Consider the following 19,927-nt stretch of genomic DNA (forward strand, 5'->3'; position numbering starts at 1 on the left):
CTTTCTGGCCCTCGGGTCCCACTGAAGTGATGCTGACAGGTCCGGCCCTGCAGACCAGAGAGGGCAGGGCCTATCTTGTACATGCGGGGTTTGTGGTATGCTGGTAAAAGACCACAGCTGGGAACTCTATGGGGGGCAGTGCCCTTCTGTCCCAGGGGGTCCTGATGACGATCACGAATCAGCTCAACAGCCCCAACAGGACAGTCCAAGACCAGCGCCTGACAGAGTCCTCCAGGCACCAGAAACTGTCTCCCTTGCTGGTTGCTGTTCACGGCCATCGTGTCGGCCCCCACACCCTGCCACCAACACACAAAGAGATGAGATGCTGCCAGCCCGAGCCGGTGACCCTCAGTGGTGGGTCGGCTGGTCAGGATTCCTCCTGTTGGCTGGTTTTCAGAACTCCGTCTCCAGGCCTTTTGTGTCGAAAGCACTGTTGGAACCTGTCTGGCCTCAGAACAGCTCACCAGCCTCCCCTTACAGCGGTGTTTGAGGTCCCCCGGCCAGGCCTCAAACCCAGGCCTCCCATGGAGGACAAGAGGCCCCTCCCCAACTATGTGCTTTGCTCCTCAATGCCATCGAGCCCACTCTGTTCCGACGGGGTGGGTACACCTGCCCTGGTGCGTTTCTAAGACTGTAAACATCTGCATTAGTAAACAGCCTCATCTTCTCCCCACGGAGTTGCTAGTGCCGTCCGAGGTTCCCAACTTACCTAATGACATGACCCTTCAGTACAGTGCCTCAGGCTGGGTGACTCCCCAACCATAAAATTATTTTCGTTGCTACTTCTTAACCCTCATTTTTCTACTGTTATGAATCAGATGACCCCTGGGAAAGGGTCGTTCGACCCCCACAGGGGTTGCGACCCACAGGTTGAGAACTGCTGGGCTAGTGGGTTTGAACTACCAACCTACCACAGCCCACCATGACACCTGTCCTTTGCTTAGACATCCTCTGTTATCAATGGGGAGTGGGGCAGGTCTCACTGTGTCCATCTGAGGGAGCAAGAGGCAGTAGCTCAGATGGGTAATCCACCGGCCCGCCCAGTGGTCCTCAACCTTCCTCATGCTGAGACCCTTTCATACAGTTCCCCAGGTTGTGGTGACCCTCCCCCCACACCATAACATTATTTTTGTTACTACTTTATCACTGTAATTTTACTAATGTTATGAATCAGGTGACCCCTCTGAAAGGGGTCACGGCCCACAGGTTGAGAAGCACTGAGTGACTGACCCATGACCTGTTCTGCTGGATTCAGGGCCCAGTACCTCACAGAACCCGATTTACCTGGGTCCAGACCCTAGCACCCCCACCCTCACCCCCACCCCCCGCATACCACAAGGGCTGGGACTCAGCACGGCTTCTCTTTTCAGGAAATTCATGTCCACACAGGAGGCGTGTGCATGCTGCTCTTGCCGTAATCTGTCACTAGCAGCTCTGCTTTCTGAGCTGGGGCTCCTGCCAGTGCCAGATGCCAGGCACTGCTTCCAAGACTCCAACAGAAGACCCCCCTCCAGTTCCCCGCAGGGTGCCCCCACCCCACTCCACCTGCTCCGGGAGGAGGCCAACTGCAGGCCAGGCTAAGGGGCACCGGGCTCTGGTTCTGATTTTCCTGGTCTCTCTCAAAGATGCTTGCTCTCGGAGGGGCAGGCAGAACATTCCTCCTTGGAGCAAATCTGGTTTTGATCATGCAAATTAATGCCCGGCGCATGTAGGCAGGCTGTCAATTTCAGCAGCCAGGAAGCTGCTGAGAAGGGGGGGGGGAAGAGAGAGAGAGAGAGAGAGAGAGAGAGAGAGAGAGAGAGAGAGAGAGAGAGAGAGAGAGAGAGATACAGATCCCCACAGCGGCGACTGATGAAGGATTTCAGGAGTGAACTGCTACCTCCCAGAAGAGCTCCATTCTCTGCCAGCAGCGTCTCCAGCCAGCCTCATGCTCCGCGGGTAGGTTGTTAACTTTGCCTGGGGCTCAGCAGGGTCTGGGTGGGTCATTGGTGGTCTGGGCGCAGGTGGCCATCCACAGGTGGATGTGGGGACTCGGAACTTTTCCGTGCCCATCTCTTGGTCTGAGAGCCTCTGCTGGGACAGTGGTCCGGGAGCTTTACTGGGAGGGGTGAGACCCTCCCACAGCCTATTACTTGTACTGGGAAGCTGTGTCACATGGGTTCTGGGCTGGGCTCCGGCTGGTGTCTGAGCCGGGTGTGTGTGTGTGTGTGTGTGTGTGTGTGTGTGTGTGTGTGTGTGTGTGTGTGTGTGTATGTGTGTGTGTGTGCGTGAGTGCCTGCTAGGCTCTGTAGCCAGCCTGGGTCAGGTGAGGTGATTCAGGGACTGGCTTTCCTTTGTCTCCTGCTTTCTCCAGAGGGTGCAGATGCCCTGGTCCAGGGATGACCATGCTGGAGGTTTGCACGCAGTCTTGTTGCAATGAGAGAATTGGCCGTACGCACTGAGCACATGCTCTCTGCTGGGCCCTGGTTACTGCGTGCCTCCTAGTTTTCAGGAAGGTGTTTCCTGGCAATCTCCCGATATGACAGCTAGGGAAACGGTGGCATGTGTCTGGAGAACTTGCCGGGCTCTGACTATAATCCAGGGCACCCAGGATACTGCTTCTCCCTGTGAGCAGGTCTTGGCCCATGCCTGGCTCACCATGTCCCCCTGGCAGCTTGTTGGGGTGTAGCACTGATGTCTGCCTTCCCAGGGAGCTTCTGAGTAATTTCCTCTGCTGGAGTCTCTGCTCCATCCCTGACTGTGGGCTTCTGAGGAGCAGGCATTGCATTGGCATGTGTGCCCCAAATCCTGGGCACAGTGATGAGGAAGCCAACAGGCCCAGTTGTTGGAGAAGCCTGGCTGGTGGCTGTTTCAGTTGGCGTGACCGACCACATTCAGTATGTCCTGTTACTCTTTTCGGGTTCAGATGTGCAGGGCCTCAGAAGGGCAAGACACTGCTGGAGCTGGGCCCCCTAGGAACGGGCCCCCATTGAAAGTGCAGCCACCCTGTGGCCACCACCATTAGAGGTGGGCAGACACTGTGTAGCCTCTCAGGGTAAGTGGGGCATGTCTCCAACCAAACTCAACCTTCCTCTAGGTACAGGTCAGGGAGAGGCTAAGCCATGGGAGGTCCACCTCGGGGTATACCTGGGTATGTATTGAAAAGATGGGGGGCACTAGCTTGGTGTCTGTGGTACCTCTGGACCCCCTGACGTGGCTGCCTACATCCTGCGCTGGGCATGGCCTCGTCCTGGGCTCTGGTTGGGCGCACATGAGGGAGCATGGCTGAGCGGTGCCATCCCTGCATAGGGTTGAAGGCTGTCTTGAGGGTGGGCACAACCCCACTTTTGCAGCCAGAGGACCGTGGCAGGGTGGCGGCTGTCAGGGGCTGTCTCGTTGGTTCTGACACATGGTGGCCCCATGCACCTCAGAAGGGTACAGTCCCAGGTCCCGCTCCATCATCACCCTGTCCGTATGTGTGAGCCCACAGCTGCAGCCTCTGCGTCCATCATCTCATGGAGGGCTTCCTCTCTCTCGCTGGCCCCTCCACTTTCCCAAGCATGATGCGTCCCTCCTGATGCGTCCCTCCTGACAACGTGTGCAAAGTACTGAGAGGAAGTCTCACCGTCCTGGCCTCTAAGGAGCACTCTGGCCAGACTGCTCCCCACACAGGTTCACGTTGGGGGTGGGACTTCGCAAGGACTGGTTGGAGGTCATAGGCCCCTCCAGCCTCTCCAAGACCCTTGCTCGATGAGATGGCTCACCTGCCCCTTGGCATGCTGGGTGAGGTGAAGCGAGGGTGTGGGGCAGAACAGGCCTTTATACCAGGCCTGCTTATTGCTGTTGATCTGTCGGATGCCCGGGACCTTATTTGAAGTGGACAAAGCGCTGCCCTGCCCTCACGTGTCTCCCTGACCACCGGCATATGGGCACCTCCTGGAGCCAACTGTGTTGGACATGGGAGTGGACTTTGTCTGCCTGCTAGCCCAGGGAAGACACTGAAAATGTAAGACCAATGTCACGGCCTCAAACGAACCCCTGGGGGCACCATGAGATGGGAATTGGCTGCTCACCACAAGGTCGGTGGTTCAAACCCACCAGTCACTCCATGGGAGAAACGAGGCTTTCTGCTCCTGTCAAGAGTGACAGGGTCAGAAACCCACCGGGGCCATTCTACCCTGTCCCACAAGGTCGCTGTGAGTTGGCATCACACAGGCAGGGAGCTTGTTCTTTGGTTTGGGGTTTGTTTACTAGGCAATTTCCTCGGCACGGGTGTTCAGCGGACAGGTAAAGAGATGGGGTCACAGTACGCAGAGGGCTTGAGTTCTCCTTGGGGATGGGGTGGGTAGAGATGCCAGCCGACCTCAGAGGTCCTGCAGGTCCCAGGCTCTGGCACGAGAGCCAAGGTCGCAATCAGGCAAGCCATGTGCGCAGAAAAAATAAGTTCCGCTAAGACACTGCTGTGCTCTGCAAGGTGTGTCATGGTCCAAGGACAGAGCTCGAAAGACTGGGAGGATGACCCACATGCACCCAGAGGGCAGCAGGAGTGCTGGGAAACTGCCTGGCACAGGTGGCCACTCACCCACCTCCCCTTTGGGAAGGTCACAGTCTCTGCCACAGAGCCTCAGGCAGTATGAGGAGGTGAGGCCTGTCCTGCCTGGGTCAGGTGCTGGCAGAGACCAGCACGAGGGGGCAGAGAAAGCCAGTGTGTCCTGCTTGGCCAGGCCAGATCCCTGTGCTGAGCAAGCCCCTGGGGCGTGAGACAGCAGTTACAGCAGAGTGACTCTCCGTTCGAGGCCCAAGGTAGACCAGAGCCTGACCTCTGCTAGCTTGACTGCATCTTCCTTCTGTCCACTGTTTCCCTGTGAGCAGGCATCTGAGCCACTCCAGTGTCGGCCACTGGGCTGGCCCTTTCAGTACGGAGCCTGCACACCTGCCCGGCAGCACAGCTGTCTTCCTGCTGTAGCATAGCTTCCCCATAGTCACTGGCTCCAAGGGGACGCCACTTTGGTTGAGTTAGTGATTCTGTCTGGGGTTTGGTTTTGTTTTCCCTCTAAGTCCAGATGCTCTGCCCTTTCACCCACTAGCAACACACAGAGGCCCATGAGCCCATGGGCAGGGGACCCTTGACTTGTCCCCAAGGTGGCCCTCTCTCTGTGTGTTGAGTGCTTGAGGTCACCACCCCACGCTTCTCCACAGAAAGGACAGGAGCAGCCCATCCATGGAGGGGTGGTGCAGAGGGCAGGGCTAGTGACCTCCTGCCAAAGCCCAGCCACAACTTCCAGTCCAGGCAGGAAGTATGTGTTGGGGCAGGAGTCATGCTGCTGGACCCCAATGAGCCATACAAAGCTGTGACTCCCAGACCCCAATCCTACTTCCCGAGTAAGGCGACCAACACAGGGAGCTCCTACTAACAGTCACCTCCCACTCCCTCCAGTTATTGGTGAGGGCCCAGGTCCTTCATGGGGCAAGGGCCCTGGGCAGCACCTGCTTCCTGTTTCCCACCGTGCCCCCACCACCCATTAATCTCCAATTCCAGCATCCCCCTGCTCACCACCCCCCAAAGCCTTGCATAGCCCCCAGAAACAAATGAGGATGTCGGTGGCTTGGGGGCACCACCCCACTGCCCACCTTGATGGCCTTGGCTCTGTCGATGAGCCCGTCATCCTGTGCGCTCCCCATGAGCAGATCGACCTTCATCCGCGGGGCTCTCTGCAGGGCCCTGGCTGGCGTCTCCCGGAGGTACTGGCCATCGACCACAGGGCCCCAGTAGTGGAAAGGACCGCTCACGGCCAGGAGCTAGAGAGGGTGAAAAGGGGTGTGAGGTGAGTGAAGGCCAGCAGGCAGTCAGACTGCTTGGCTCCCCCGAGCACCAGTGTCCATGACTCATGTGGGCCTCTAGCAGGAAGCCCTGGGCAAAGGACTAGGGCCTGACGTGACAGGCCCCGGGATGGATGGAAAGCTGGCTTGTGCTCAGCAATGCGGGCTCCTCAGGACCTTCTATAGCCTCTCTGATGAGGTATCAACAGGCCCCAGCGAGGAAGGGCAGTCTTTGAGCAAGGCAGAAGGGGCTGTGGCTGAAAATGAGGTGGTGGCCAGGGTCCCCTAGGCCAACGTCACCTGCCCCGCTCCCCAAGGAGGCCATGTGACAGGGATTGTGGGTAAGCCCCACCCAGTCTCTGTCTGCACTCAGGCATCAGCTGAGCTGCCAGCAGTCTCCCCTGGGGCCCCTCTCTATGGAGGAGCCTGAGAGAGCAGGCCATGAGCATCTTCTGGGGGCTGGAGAAGGGGCGGGAAGGCCAACTCCACCGCCCGCCTGTTCGACCACGTGTCAGATGCTGCATGTATTGGAGCTGTGGCACTGCCAGCGCCCATCACAGTGCCGACCACGGGGGCAGTCTCACCTCACCCGCCAGCCCCATAAGGTCTGCATCATCAACCCACCAGGCAGGTCAGGGACCGAGGCTCAGCGGGAGCTGCCTGACTTCAGCTGCCATGCCTACGGAGGCCACTCGAGGGCCTGGGAGCCCACATGCTAGTGCCAGGTGGCCGTCGGCCTGCTGTGTGGCCTTGGCTGGACCCCTCGCACCCAGTGCCCACCTTGGTCTGGGCATCATTGAGGGTGCTGGCGGGCTGCTGGCGGAGGCAGGATATCAGGTCATGGCTGGGTGAGGGCGGGCAGCCCACTTCCTTGGCCAAAGCGGCTGCCTGCTGCTGAGCCCTCTCATGGCTGATGACTGCGGCCGGGGAGAGAGCAGAGCCCCCCTGAAAGAGAAAGCAGAGTTGGTGACCCCAGACTGAACCTTCTCCTCCTCTGCTTGGGGCAGTGCTGCCTCCCCCAACACTAGGGAGACCCACACACATCAGGGAGGAGAGGGTAGATGGAGACAGTCACATGAACAGGTTGTGCCAACTTGCAGGGGCGTCTCCCTGAGCCTCGGTTTGCTCATCTGCCCTGCGGACTCTGGCCCAGGAGACCCATGATACCTCGGCTTTGAAGATGCAGGTGTGCATGGAGATCAAGGGCGTTGCTGGTGGGTGGACGATAGGGTGTCGAATCAAAACCTGGGATGTCAGCCACGCTCCTCCTCCCTGCCACCCCCTGGGCTACCCCGCATCCTCCCCTCCACAATCACATGCTTTCCTGCTTCAATGCAGAGTGCTAGACATGGTTCACTTGCAAGCAAACTGTCCCAGCAAATTCAGCACGTGTCTGCCTCTATTCCACAAGGACTGAGGGGGGGGGGGTGACCCCTATCTTTACGACTGGTGGAGCTGATGAGCTTGGTGGGGGGAAGCACACTATTTTAGGGCCCATCCCCGGGGCTCCCTGCCACCAGCTCAGACCCACTGCCCCCTGGCAAGTCAGGACAATGTTTGATGGAGGTAGTCATGCTGCCCCTGGGTCCCCTAGTGGAGTTACCACCACATACAGTGAGATCAGCCACTCCTGTGGATCAAGGGCTTATGGGCACCAATTCAAGGATGTCTCTGTCATCACTGCTCCACCCTCACCAGACCAGAAGCCCAGGTGGGCTGCCAACAGCAAGGTCGGCAGTTTGAAACCATTGGCCACCCCCCGGGTGAAAGGCAAGAGTTTCTAGTCTTGAGAAGGTCGACAGCCTCTAAAGCAACTACACAGTGAGGTTACTCTTCTCTCATCTGCAGCAGAGCAAAATCCCCGTGTCTCAAGCCTCTGACTTGCACCAGGAGTCAGACGGCGGGCAACGAATCATCATCTCGAAGCTTTATTGATTAGTCCCCATTGCAGGCAGGCACCTTGGGACTTCACAGGTCTGAACTCACTCAATCCTTTCTGCCACCAGCAGAGGTGGGAGTCACTAATTCATTGATTTTTGCCAGCAAGAAGCCAAGGCCCAGAGTCTTACTCAAAGTCACAGCGTGGGAGAGCGGCAGGGCCAGGACTCACACCCAGATAGCCCACCTCCAGCACTAGGCTGTCCACCACCATGTCATGGTGTGTGTGTGTGTGTGTGTGTGTGTGTGTGTGTGTGTGTCCCCAGTAGATCCCGGACTTCAACGCTAATCTGTTCTGGAAGGAGCGTCAAGATGCGATGCAGTCACGTTCTGAATCAATTTTTCCCACAAGAAATAACTGACAATGGATTCATCCATTCTCAGCCACCAAGTTTTTACCCTAATTTTGCCTTTTTAGACAAAACATTACAGAGAAATTTCAAAGTAAATATCATATATTACTCGAATATAAGCTGACCCGAATATCAGCCAAGGCACCTTCTTTTACCACAAAACGGCATTAAAAATATGCTGAAAAACTCTGCTTATACACAAGCATATTTGGTAAGTTAAGAGTTAAATAATGTAATTGAAATAAGAAACACAGCATTGAAAAGTTTTTAACAACTACAGTATGCCCCATACCTTGAGGTGGATGAGGATCTGGATCTGTGGATGCGGATGTGGAGAGGAGAGATGGAGAGAGAGCCATTGTTTGGAAGGGAAATCCCTTCCGTAAAATCAACTGGGAGCTACTTTTCAGGAGGTTTTTCCCTTCTTCGCCTTTTTTCACTAAGACCTGGCTGACTTTCTCTAAAAACAGAAATCTGTCTGATGTGGTCTGCTGTTGGCATTTCCTTAACTGTTTTCTAAAAGACTTTTCTAAATTATCATCAATAATATCAATAACAGTTAACCAGTTCCTTATCATGATGGTTCTTTTAAAAAACTCTTTCTTAGGACCCATGTTTTTATCTCAAAACAGTACAGAAAGCCACAAGAACTAAGAAAATTATAGTAAAATTCTTGGAACAAAGTCGCAAAAGGTTTAGACCACGTGTACTAACAACGCCAACTAATGCCAAGTGACCAAAACACAAACTGCTTTTGTTTACAAAAATCACCTGCCTTGGGTCGGATTCTGATGTTTTGTTCAAGCTCCGATACAAAAGTTTCTTGACATTTTGCGTCGAAATCTGATTATATCAAGTACTGATTTGGTCCAGTACCGGTGTTCTAATGTATATGCACATGTGTGCACATGTGTATATGTGTGTAAGTATATGTGCACATGTGTTTACCAGGAGCAAGACAGCGTGTCCTTCATCTGAAGTATGCCCGCTCACACCTCTGCGCTGACCTGGCTCATTCTCACCAAGCCTTTGAGAGGAAGCCCCTTCATAACGGAGGGCGGTACCCGGGCTCACCTAGCTGCCACCCACTAGGGGAAAGATGAATCAAGCGGTGCCAAGGAGGGGCAGCCCGCTCCCCTAGAGGCTGGGATGGGGCTGGAGGCAGGCCGAGGGGTTGTGAGGGTCTCCTGGAATTCAGAGCCCGTTGCACCATGGCTCTCTGCTTCCAGCTGAGGGGAGGAGGAGAAACCTGGGCGGCTGCAGAGCGACTGGCACCCTCCCTCCGGCATGTGGGGCCCAGGTATGGGCAAGCACAGGTTGGGCTGATCCCCAAAGGGCCAGGAGGGAGGGCCCCAGCGGAGGACAGGCCTGGTCCACAGGAGAGATTCTGAAGCTAAGTGCAGCCAGGTGCAGCACAGGGTAGAAGCTCCGTGGACCCAGGTGATCGACTCCAGCCTGTCCCAGCACCCCTCTCCCTCCCTGTGGAGTGCTTGTGTGAGTGGGCTGGCTGTTGGCAGAAAGTCTGGAGGCTGGAGTCCACCCAGAGGTGGGGATGAAGAAAGACCTGGTAATCTACGGCTGGGAAAACAGGGAGCCTCCACCAGAATTGCTGCCGTGAGTCCACAGTGGGTTGGTTAGGCAATGGGAACCCACTGCCATCGTGTGGACGACTGCTCAGCGCGACCCTAAAGGACAGGGTGGAACTGCTCCCCTGGGCTTCAGAGACGGCGGCTCTGTAGGTGTTGAGGCTGACCCTGTGGATTGGAGCCCAGTGCGTCACCACGAGGCCACGGTGAAGCAGTGCCAGGCATACATCCTGAGCTGGGATTCTGTGCCTGGGCAGGCGACCTCGAGTGTGCTGCCACGGGCCCCAGTGGCCTCAGGTCAGCCGTGCTATGCGGCAGGGCAGCTGTCCTGTGACTGGACTGGGCGAGCTTGTTCTCAGAGCACACACGCCCAAGGGTGCTCAAGGGCAACAGCTCTCATCTGAAGAAACCATCTAGCCTGCAGCCTGGGCAGGAGCGGTTGGTGGCCTAGAGAGAAGCTTGGAATTTCAGGAAGGGGCCGCTGGGGCGCTATCCCCGCCCTCTGCAGCTGTGAAAAGCCAGGGCCTCTGTGATGGGGAGGAAGTGGTTAAAGGCGTGGGCGGCACTGATATTGGAGCTGCTCGGAGAACGTTCCTGCCTCTCGAGAAGCCTTCTGTTTTCTTCCATTTTCTGAAGAAAAGCTCTTTCTTTGTGGAAAGTCAATGGTTAAGCAATTCAACATCTGGCCAAAGCCTGGAGGTGCCACGGGATAGTCATGCAGGGCATGGGACTTCGGGGCCAGAGGGCCAGATTCAAAGCCTGGCTTGGGGGGCTCACAGGTGGGAGGGCCCGGAGCCTCCTCAGGGAATGAACCCAGTGTGGGCAGGAGCTGGCCCACGTGGGGGCCCGAGCCGCACTGCGAGGCAATAGATGGGCTACTAGCTGGGCAGTGGGAGTCTGTGGGGCCCTGGGGTCACTCCTTTGGACCACAGCGCTGGTTGGTCACGGGCAAGCCACAGCTCCGAGCCGCACCCTGGCCCGGCTTTATCTCAATCTGACCTAGCCTTTCAACCGCAGTGAGTTTCCACTTTTTTTTTTCTTTCCTTTCCTTTTTTCAACTTTAAAAATAGCCCTAGTCCAAACCGCAAATGCTGACCACTGGCACCTCCCCTTGGAGTCTCTGGCCTGACCTCAGTTAACCAGGACAATGGACACACACTCAAGGACACACTCAGCAACACAGGTAACACACAGAGACAGAGAGACACACCCACACAGCACACCCAGATGCCCACTTAGCACAGGAGGAGACACACACAAGGGTAAACACACAGACACGACCCAGACCTACTCCTATAGCCACACTCATATACACCCAGGGACCCAGGCAGGGAACACCCTCAGAGACACACACGCAGACACACACAGACACACCCACACAGCACACTCAGACACACACACACACACACACACACACAGAGAGAATCTTGGCTTGGGGAGAAGCCTGCTCCCCGTCATCATCCCCTCCAGGTCCTGGCTGATTTGACAGGATGCCTTTCGCCATCTGTCACAAGCATTGCGTCTAATTGCCGCATCCCCTTCTGGCTGTCAGAAACCATTTAAGTGCTTTGCACTAGTAAATTGCTGACTTCCCAGCAAAGGTGTCCCCCTGCAGAAAGGGCACTGTGAGTGACAGCCGGCAGGCAGGGGCTGTCCAGTCACTGCCAAGGGGATTTCAAACTCAGCTCCCGAGCCCCGCCCTGCTCAGCTGCCCCTCATGCATAGGCATGATGCTACATATGTCTCTGTCTTAAAAATAATCCTGTCCTGATAACTTGTGAATGGGCCTAGCTGTTTCTTTCTAGTCTGGAGTGCTGTCCCGGAGACCAAGTGGCTGAACAATGACGGGGACAACTGGGCTGTCCTGTACACAGTAAACCTTGGCCTTGGCCTTGGCCTCCCAGGATGCTCGTCAGGCCTCCACGCTAGTGTGACCATGCTACATACTCTCTGCTGGGCTTGGACCAAAGGACTTGCCATACAACACGCACACACACAACACACACACACACACACCACACGTAGGAAATGAGTGTGAAAGGGCTTGCAAAATATCGTTATCTGCACAGATATGCAGTCACCTTGTCAACCCCAGCTCCTCACTGCAAAGTGCCCGGAGGCACAGAGTCCTTGACGACACCTGGGAAGAAACGGAGCAAGTTGTCTGCTGCGGAGGGAATGCTTGAGCAGTGCCCATGTCTTCTCCCAACAAGCTCTGGTGATGCAATGGCTTAGGCAATTGGCCACTACCCGAAAGGCCAGCGTCAGAGCCAGCCAGCCACTCTGTGGCTTCTGCTTTGGTAAAGAAGGTGGCCTTGGAGCCTTTTCCTCTGTCCTGTGGGGTGGACTCGAGTGGGGGCCGGCCTAACGACCACAGGAGCCTGGTTCCGAGCAGAATTAGAACCCCATGCCCTAATTCTACAGACCCACTTGCTTCACAGCTTTGAAAAACAACCCTTTGGTGGGACGATGGCAGCAGCCCGGGTTCCAAGATTGGAAAAGCCTGTGTTCCCCTCTGTTCCCATCTCTCAGGCACCTTGGGTCAGTAGGTTGTGCTCTGCAGCCTCGGGGTTTGTTCCTACCCGTCTGGGGGTGACCACCCGTGAACAACACCAGGCACCTCTGAGTGTGTCAGCCAGTCCACAGTCGTGGTGGACAGATGGAAGCAGAGGGCCGGGAGGGCTTGGGCCACCCCAGCAGGGAGGACAGGGACTGGGAGGGGCTCCTACAGGAGGCCTGAGAGATGAGACTCGAGCAGAGACAGAGCTGAAGGCCCTGGAGGCTCATCAGAGAACTGGAGCCTTGGCAACAGGCTGGACAGGGCAGCAGGGTTGGGCAGGGCACGGCATGCAGAAGAAGGGGTGAGGGGCCCCCACTGCCTGGGGAATGCTGGCCACACAGTGGAGGATAAGTGTGGATAGGGGCCTGCACAGGACAAGGACCCCACCCCCAAGGTCACATTGTCTAACCTGCCTGCTGCACCACCACCCTTCGCCTGGCCTGAGTTCTGGCTGGCTTCAGCAGGGCCTCACATTTCCACTCATCTCATGTGAGCTCCAGGCTGCTTGCCTCAGAACCGGGGGGGCTCCCCAAACGTTCCCTGTCTGATGGGCCTCTTCCCTCACTTCACATCACCATCAAGTTCCTGTTCTTGTTGTTTTAAGAGACCCAGGGCCTTGGGCAGAGGAGGAACTCTGCTAGAGAAACATGACCGTATCCTGCACTGGGGGCTCTTTAGGGGTATATGGCCGGGGAAAGGGGTTCTGTCTTTCTGGGTCTTGTTTTCCTTGTCTGTAACATGGACCAGGGCACTGTCTTAGGGCCTGTGGACCCAGGATTCAGCCTCTCCTCCTTCTTGTGGCTGTAAATCTTTAAGAAAAGCACTTAAACTCCCTGAATCTCAGTTCCCTCAAACACGCAGCTGAGGTGGGCTGGTGGGGAGAGAGGGGGTCTATAAAGTGCTTACCCCTCCTCCCTGCCATTGAGGCCATGCTGATGCATAGAAACCCTACAGGGCAGGGTAGAACTGCCCTTGTGAGTTTCTTCCTCTGAGCTGCCAGTAGTTTTGAACCGCTGACCTTGTGGTTAGAAGCCCAACACATAATCACTGTGCCACAAAGGCTCCTTGCTGACCTATTAGGCTTCCAATCAATAGTGACAGCCTCTGGAGGCATAACCAACAGGCCAGGGTTCCCCTACAAACAGACAAAAATGTCTCGAAAAGATACTTTTTCAAGTGCACAGCGGATGTTTCTTATCATGGCTGACCATGTCCATGCTGCTCAAAGCCGAATGGATGCTTTTGAATTAAGCTTCTGGCGATGCATATTGGCCATACCACGGACTGCCAGAAGAATCATCGACTTGGGGAAGCAATGCAGTCATGAAGCCAGCCTGGTGAGACTCCGTCTCCCACATGTTGCGCATGCTGCCAACAGGGAGCAGTCCCTGGAGAAGAACAGCATTCTGGGTAAAGTAGAGGGCAGTGACAAAGAGGTAGGCCCTCGACAAGATGGACTGATGCAGGGGCTGCAGCCAGAGGCTCATTTAGTGGCGAGGATGGCGTAGGCCAGAGCAGGGTTCTATCCTGGTGCACACAGGCTCACGCGAGCCAGAACTGACTCAGGGTCTGAAATGAAAAATGGTGCCATATCCTCCTGTGTTTTTTTGTTTTTTACAGACTTTTGGTGGTAGAAATTTTGTTTGGGCAAAGGATGATTGCTGAGCTTATCTGCACCTCCACCACCACCACCACCACCACCCCACCACCCTCCAGCGAAATTAGTTTCAGCTCAGTGGGCAAGGAACTATTTCACACCCACCCAGGCTGTGATAAAGGTGTCAACAGCGCAAATTACTTCCTGGGTGGATTCGAGCTTGCTGCTCTTTTGATAATAACAAAATCCTGGCATGATTTAAACACACACGACTCCAAACTCTGTTTGGAGGAGCGATCAAGGCACTGCGTAGTCGGAGGCAGTCAGGAGCAGGGCCTAACAACCACCACAGTTCGGCGATGCAGACCTGCCCCTGCTTCTGTGCCTAATGCTCTTGAGTCTGTGCCTGCGGCTGGGCGGGTTTCACTCTTGCCATTGCCATAGGAAGTTGGGGGGGGGGGGCGCACACAGAGGGTAAAGAGGTCAGAGGCCTCATTTCACACTCCAGGCGGTCACCACTGTCCTTGGGCAGCCGGTTCCTATGCTCTCAGATGAAGCCTGTGAGCACCCCCTGAGCCACCTCTGCTAGCCCGAAGCTGTGGGGATCCGCAAACAATGGAGGCCGGTCTTGCCTTCAGGAAGTCAGCAGCCTCCGTGTGTTCACTTTCCCCTTCTCTCCCTCACTTCCCCCCAGTAAGTCTGTGCTGCGCTGGCACAGCTCTGGCCCAGAGGGGCTCTGGTCCCGCTTCTGGCAGCTCCTTACCTGAGGAGAGGGGGTAGGGGCAGGTGGGGCTCGCTGGGTCAGGAGGACAGCAGGAGCAAATTCGGAGGCAAAACTGAGTCTACCCAGGAAGCAGGGATGGGCTCATGGGGTAGCTAACTGCAAGGTCGGCGGTTCAAACACATCAGGCGCACCGAGAAAGATGAGGCTGTCTGTTCCTGAGAAGCTCTATTCTACTGTGTCAGAAACGCTAAGGAGTGGTTCTACTTTGTCCTACTAGGGCGCTATGAGTCAGAATCCACCAGGTGGCACTGGGCTCGGGTTTTCACTAGTGAGGCAGGGGACAGCAGAGGTCCCATGGCCGCCGCCTTGCCCTCCAGGCCAGCTGGGGAGCAGGATGGGTTGGTTGCAGCCGCGCCTCAGGCACAGCCGTGCACCAGTCGGCCCATGGAGGCCGTGTGTGGCCAGGATGCTGAACCGTTTCAGTGGGGCTTCAGCCTAGGAGAAAGCCTGGTAATCTGCTCTCTAAACCATCCGATGAGAACCCGACAGACTCCCTTCCCTGTGCACGGGGTGCTGGGAGCCAGGGGGTGGAGACGGCAGCTCAGGACACCAATAAGGGAAAGACAGGCCGAAGGGGGCCCGCTGTGGTGGCCCCAAGGCCTCAGCAAGGAGTCCACACAAAGGCCCTTTACGGTGGGCGCATTGGTGCGTTTCCCAAACCTAACTCACGGCCTGGGAGTCAATTCTGACTCACAGGGACCCCACGGGACAGGTGGAACTGCCCCTGTGGGTTTTCCAAGACTCAACTCTTTACAGGAGTAGAAAGCCTAGTCTTTCTCCTGAAGGAGAAAGCAGGGTCCCTGCTACCCCTGTCCCATGAGAACTGAGCCTCACGCTGCCTGCAGGAGCTGGTCAGAAACATGCACTGAAATAAACAACCGCCTGGGTCAGATATGAAGACACAAAGGTTTCCAATGCAAGAGCACCCAGACTAGATCAGGGGCCCAAGGGCACAGCTGGGAAGAGGTGAAGGGTCTGGCTGCTCCCTGGACGGCCTGAGGTTCAATGCCACCCAGCCCAGAGGCTCTGCGGAAGAAAGGCCTAGAGAACCACGCTCGAGAAGATGCCTTGGGGACCCTACGGGCCCATTTGGTCTGGTGAGAGGGGCCCTGGGAGTGGGATCCACCCAACGGCACATGGCAGGCAGAAGAGGAAGTCAGGAAGGAAGGGTTTCAGTGACATCGGGCCCCTGTGGGAAGCTTGCTGACTTCTGTAGTCACCTTCTCGAAAACAGACGGCCTCGCCCCTCCCTCAGCCAGGACACCTTGTCCAAGGCCACAGAGCTCCTCCAGTGAGTCAACACATTTGTGTACCTTTTCACAACAGAGCAGTTGTGGGGAAGGAAGCGTGACCATGTTCTTTGCCCCCAGAAGATGCTTAGTGTCGCGAGGCCGGCCAAGACGGGGGAAATCTGAAGACCTCAGTCCCCACTGCAGCTGGACAAACGGACCACCTACTCAACTTCCAGATGGCTCCAGAGACACAAAGGAGACCCATCACCTAAGACCCCTGAGAGCCTGCTACTGGCCTCAGGATGACCTGATGCATGCTTAGGACAGCCACCTAGGTGGCCCTACTAAGCTCCTTGTCCACCCAGAGGAGACAAGTCAGCCCAGGCAGACCTCGGGGGGAATGGTGAGTTTGGCTCCGGGCCCCCGTAGAAGTGCCTGTATGGAATGATGAGGTGATTCATGCCAAGTGTTGGGTGTCCTGGTGCGGAGACAGGCCACATCTGGCCCATGTGCATGTCCTGCCTAAGGACAGGGTTTGGAAGTCTGTGAGCATCCCCAGAAAGTGACACCGAGATCCCAGGGGAGCATGGGGCGCTGTGGGAAAACATCACTGATGGAGCTGCCCGATGCCGGCGTGCCGCACACCTGCCACCTGAGGAAACAAACTGACCCCCGGTGGAGACAACTCAATGAGGCGGGTCCACGGACATGATTCATAGCTTCCTCTCAAGGCACAGAACAAAAACCCCATCCTCTTAGTCCTTCACTCGGGTCATCTCTCCTGGGTCTTTCTCAGGGCGAGGCTCAGGAAGGCCACAGGAGGCATGGCCCTGGCTTCCCGGAATCTCTGTTCCAATGGGAAGGGAAAGTGACGCATTCCCGTGCAGGGAACCCCTGCTCTGCCCCTGGTGCCGTGCTGCGGAAGTCTTATCAGCAGCAGCCCTTTGGATGATGACTGAGCAAAATTGTCCCTTTGGGGTGTCACCTGGCACCAAACCATGGTACTTTCAATCACCTTGTACACATGCCACCATGAGCCACAGCTGGGTGTCTCCACTCACCAGCTGGGTGGCCTAGACCAGGCCACCTACCCGCCGTGAGCCTCAGGTTCTTCAGGTGTGGTAATGCAGACCGAGAGAGCATTCTGGACAACTGAGGCAGATCATGTGGGCAAGGGTCAACGGTCTTCCTGACTCTCCCCAAACTGGACCCTCTTCCCTCTTTCTGCTTCAGGGACACCACAGGTGCTTCCAGCCCCAAACCCGAGTTTCCCTCCTCCTGCTTGTCTCCAGGACATCACTGTGGGCTCATCGGAATCTCACCCTGCTCTCTTCTGGGTGGGAGTCCCACACTGTACCCCCCAAGTCCCTTCTCTGCCCTTGCTTACTTCGAGGCACAGTCTTTCCCACTTGACGATTCACCTTGTCCTGGGGCTGTCTCCCTCCTTGAGAATAACCTTCCCCCGGAAGCAGGTGATGTGTCCGCCAGGTTTGTTTCTCTCGCACACCTTCCGCAGAGCCCAACCCACAGAAGATGCTCCCTCATCGCGTCCGGACTAAAGGACAGGTACGTCCAGGAGGCAGGGCTTGCTCCATCTCTTACAAAATCCCTCGCTTGCATTCTACCTCAAAGGTCCCACCGTTTAACCCCATTGGGTGCTGGGACTCTATCTACTGCTTTATAGCGCCGAGCACAAAACCTGACATTGGGCAAATGCTCACTGGCTCCTTTGCCAAGGGGGTGGACTGACGTGTGCTTCAGAAGCCAGCAGCCTCCTCCCCAGGACCCTGGGCTCCCGACGTGCCGGTCTCTCTCCCCTCAGTTTCTCCAGGCTATGCGCTGGTCCTCACAAGGTCTGCTTGCCCTCCTCCTCTCTCCTCGGACACAGATGGAGTGACCCCAAGACCAACTACGTCTTTGCCCTGAAGCCTCCAGTTGGAGGAAACCCGCAGTTCCTTCTAGAAGCCTCCTGTGGCCTGCCTGTCCTGTGTCTGGCCCCTTCTCCTGTCCTGCTCCTGGCTCAGACAACCCCTCTGACAGCCCCATGGGATCACTATCACCAACACCACCCGCTGCCCACTGTGGAGAGTCACAGTCCGGGCCTGCCCACTGCACACATCCACCCGTTTCCTTGTCAGGAGTCGGGACCAACAATGGCTGCTGACCCCAACAGCAGGACTTGCCAGAATCTCAGTGCCCGTATTGACATCTGCATCACATGCCCCATGCTCCATGGCAGGAAGGCTCTTGTCCTAGCATGAACTCCAGAGCAGCTTTGCTGGGTGGGTGTTGAGTGGCTAGCTGAGGGACGGACCCGGAGCCTGACTCAGTGGACCATGAGCAGATGTGTGCTGGCTATATCGCTAGCAGAGCTCACCCTTGCCAAGGAGAAGTTGGGGAGTTCTCTCATGGCCGGGCGGGGCGGGGGGGTCAGCCCCACTTCTGCATATGTGTGCCTGCCTTCTCCATTCCTTGTAAGCAAATGGCCCCTCCGGTCTTTGGCAATATTTCCTCTCCTCCTTCCCAGCCTGCTCCGCTGCAATGGGGTGTTGCCGCAGCGAGCCAGGACAGCATCTATTGACACAGGGCTCCGTCTAAATTTAGCAGCTGCCCTGATGTTTTGAATTCATTGCTGGTGAACTACAGGTTTCTAAATGAGTGTCTCTCCGTGGCTGCGTCCCCTCCCTGGGTTGGGCCTCGACTCTGAGACTCTGCTTGCGGCCGACTGTTTGATTCTGGGCAAGTCTCTCGGCCCTCAGCGGCCCGCCCTGGTGCCCGTGCCCGGGTCAAACGGGCCCTTCCCACACCAACTTGGGAGAGTGACATTCTAGCTGCTTGGAGCCTCTCTGCCAATCATGGTTCCTACATGAGACTCATGCTATGAGTGGGGTTAGCTAGCTAGCGAGTCAAAACCCACCCAAAGTTGAAAGAGCTGTTCAAAGCACACCCACCCACCCTTAGGTAGATGAAGCAAGTAGTAGCATCTTGCCTTCTAGATAGATAGATAGATATAGATATAGATGGATATATAGATATATATTCATTTAGAGAACCACTTGAAAGCTGTACACATCAAAACCCTTGACCACCAAACAAATGTACTAAGAACGCCCTGTCCCCCCACAGACCCACACATCAGGGCCCTGCCTGAGCAGACAGGCCGGAATACCCAGTGGGAGCCCTTTTCTGGGTCCAGGGAGGCCACCAAGGGCCACACACTGCATTAAGCGGCCAAGCTCCTCTGGCCCTTTGCTCTAGAGCTGTCTTAAGGGCTAGCTATTTCCACCAGCCTCAGACACAGCAGCAGAGGGGCGTGGGTCTCCCTCTGAATGGTCCCTCTGGGGTGACCCTGATGTCCACGAGATCAGAGCAGGGGCCCTGCTGCAGGCTTTTGCTGTGACATTACATAGCGGCAAGTGTTGGAGAAGGGGGAAGTGAGAGGCTGCCAATCGAGGCTAGGCTGCTCCAAGGGACCCCAAGGGCAGCCTCGGGGTCTTCTTCACTGTGTCATTACAGAAAACAAAACAAAAACAAACACGCAAGCCTCCCTCTGGAGAAGCAGGCGTGCCCAGCCATTCAGAAGCAAACCGCCTGTATCCCAAATGCTCTGCTCAGCCATGCCCCGGGGCCTCTCTCTTCCCTGTCCTCGGGGAGAGCTCTGGCTCCAAGTGGTTACTGAAAACAGGAACCAGCCTTTCTGCTGCCTGGCCAGCGCGCCTTCCTCATTTCTCACAGAGGAAGTGTGCGGCTGGGGAGCTGTGGGCTCCGGAGCATGGGTCCCCAGCCTCATTCTGCCCCAGCTGCTGCAGCTGGCAGGAGACAGTGACGGGGCTCCAGGACTACGGTCTCCCCAGGGACACCATGGCCAGCTTCTGAAGGTACTGGGGACCTAGGGGACTGGGCAGGGTGGGGAGGGGGCTCAGGATAGCTCAGACACACAGCTGGCAGGGTGACTTTGAGAGTCCCCCAGGACACCAGCTCCTGGATGGGCACCCAGCTCGTGGGCAGCTTTGTGGCAGAGCTCTTTGCACAAAGGGCTGTGTCTGAGCGACACTTGCCGGAGGGGAACCTCTCTCTG

General features: G+C 56.4%; 2 protein-coding genes across 2 annotated transcripts in view; one reads left to right on the top strand and one right to left on the bottom strand.

Annotated features, from left to right (window-relative positions):
- TG (thyroglobulin) overlaps positions 1-19,927 on the bottom strand; it is a 179,896-nt gene that overhangs the window by 14,630 nt on the left and 145,339 nt on the right. The window contains exons 42-43 of the mRNA XM_075549234.1: positions 6,580-6,744; positions 5,611-5,778 (exon numbers count right to left, since the gene is read on the bottom strand). Coding sequence (XP_075405349.1) covers positions 5,611-5,778; positions 6,580-6,744 — 333 coding nt within the window. The remainder of the gene's footprint in view (positions 1-5,610; positions 5,779-6,579; positions 6,745-19,927) is intronic.
- SLA (Src like adaptor) overlaps positions 1,810-19,927 on the top strand; it is a 54,588-nt gene continuing 36,470 nt past the window's right edge. Inside the window, exon 1 of the mRNA XM_075549237.1 lies at positions 1,810-1,938. Within this exon, the coding sequence (XP_075405352.1) occupies positions 1,928-1,938 (11 nt within the window). The 5' untranslated portion in view covers positions 1,810-1,927. The remainder of the gene's footprint in view (positions 1,939-19,927) is intronic.

Source organism: Tenrec ecaudatus, chromosome 5 (genome assembly GCF_050624435.1).
Source record: "Tenrec ecaudatus isolate mTenEca1 chromosome 5, mTenEca1.hap1, whole genome shotgun sequence".
Classification (NCBI taxonomy): domain Eukaryota; kingdom Metazoa; phylum Chordata; class Mammalia; order Afrosoricida; family Tenrecidae; genus Tenrec; species Tenrec ecaudatus.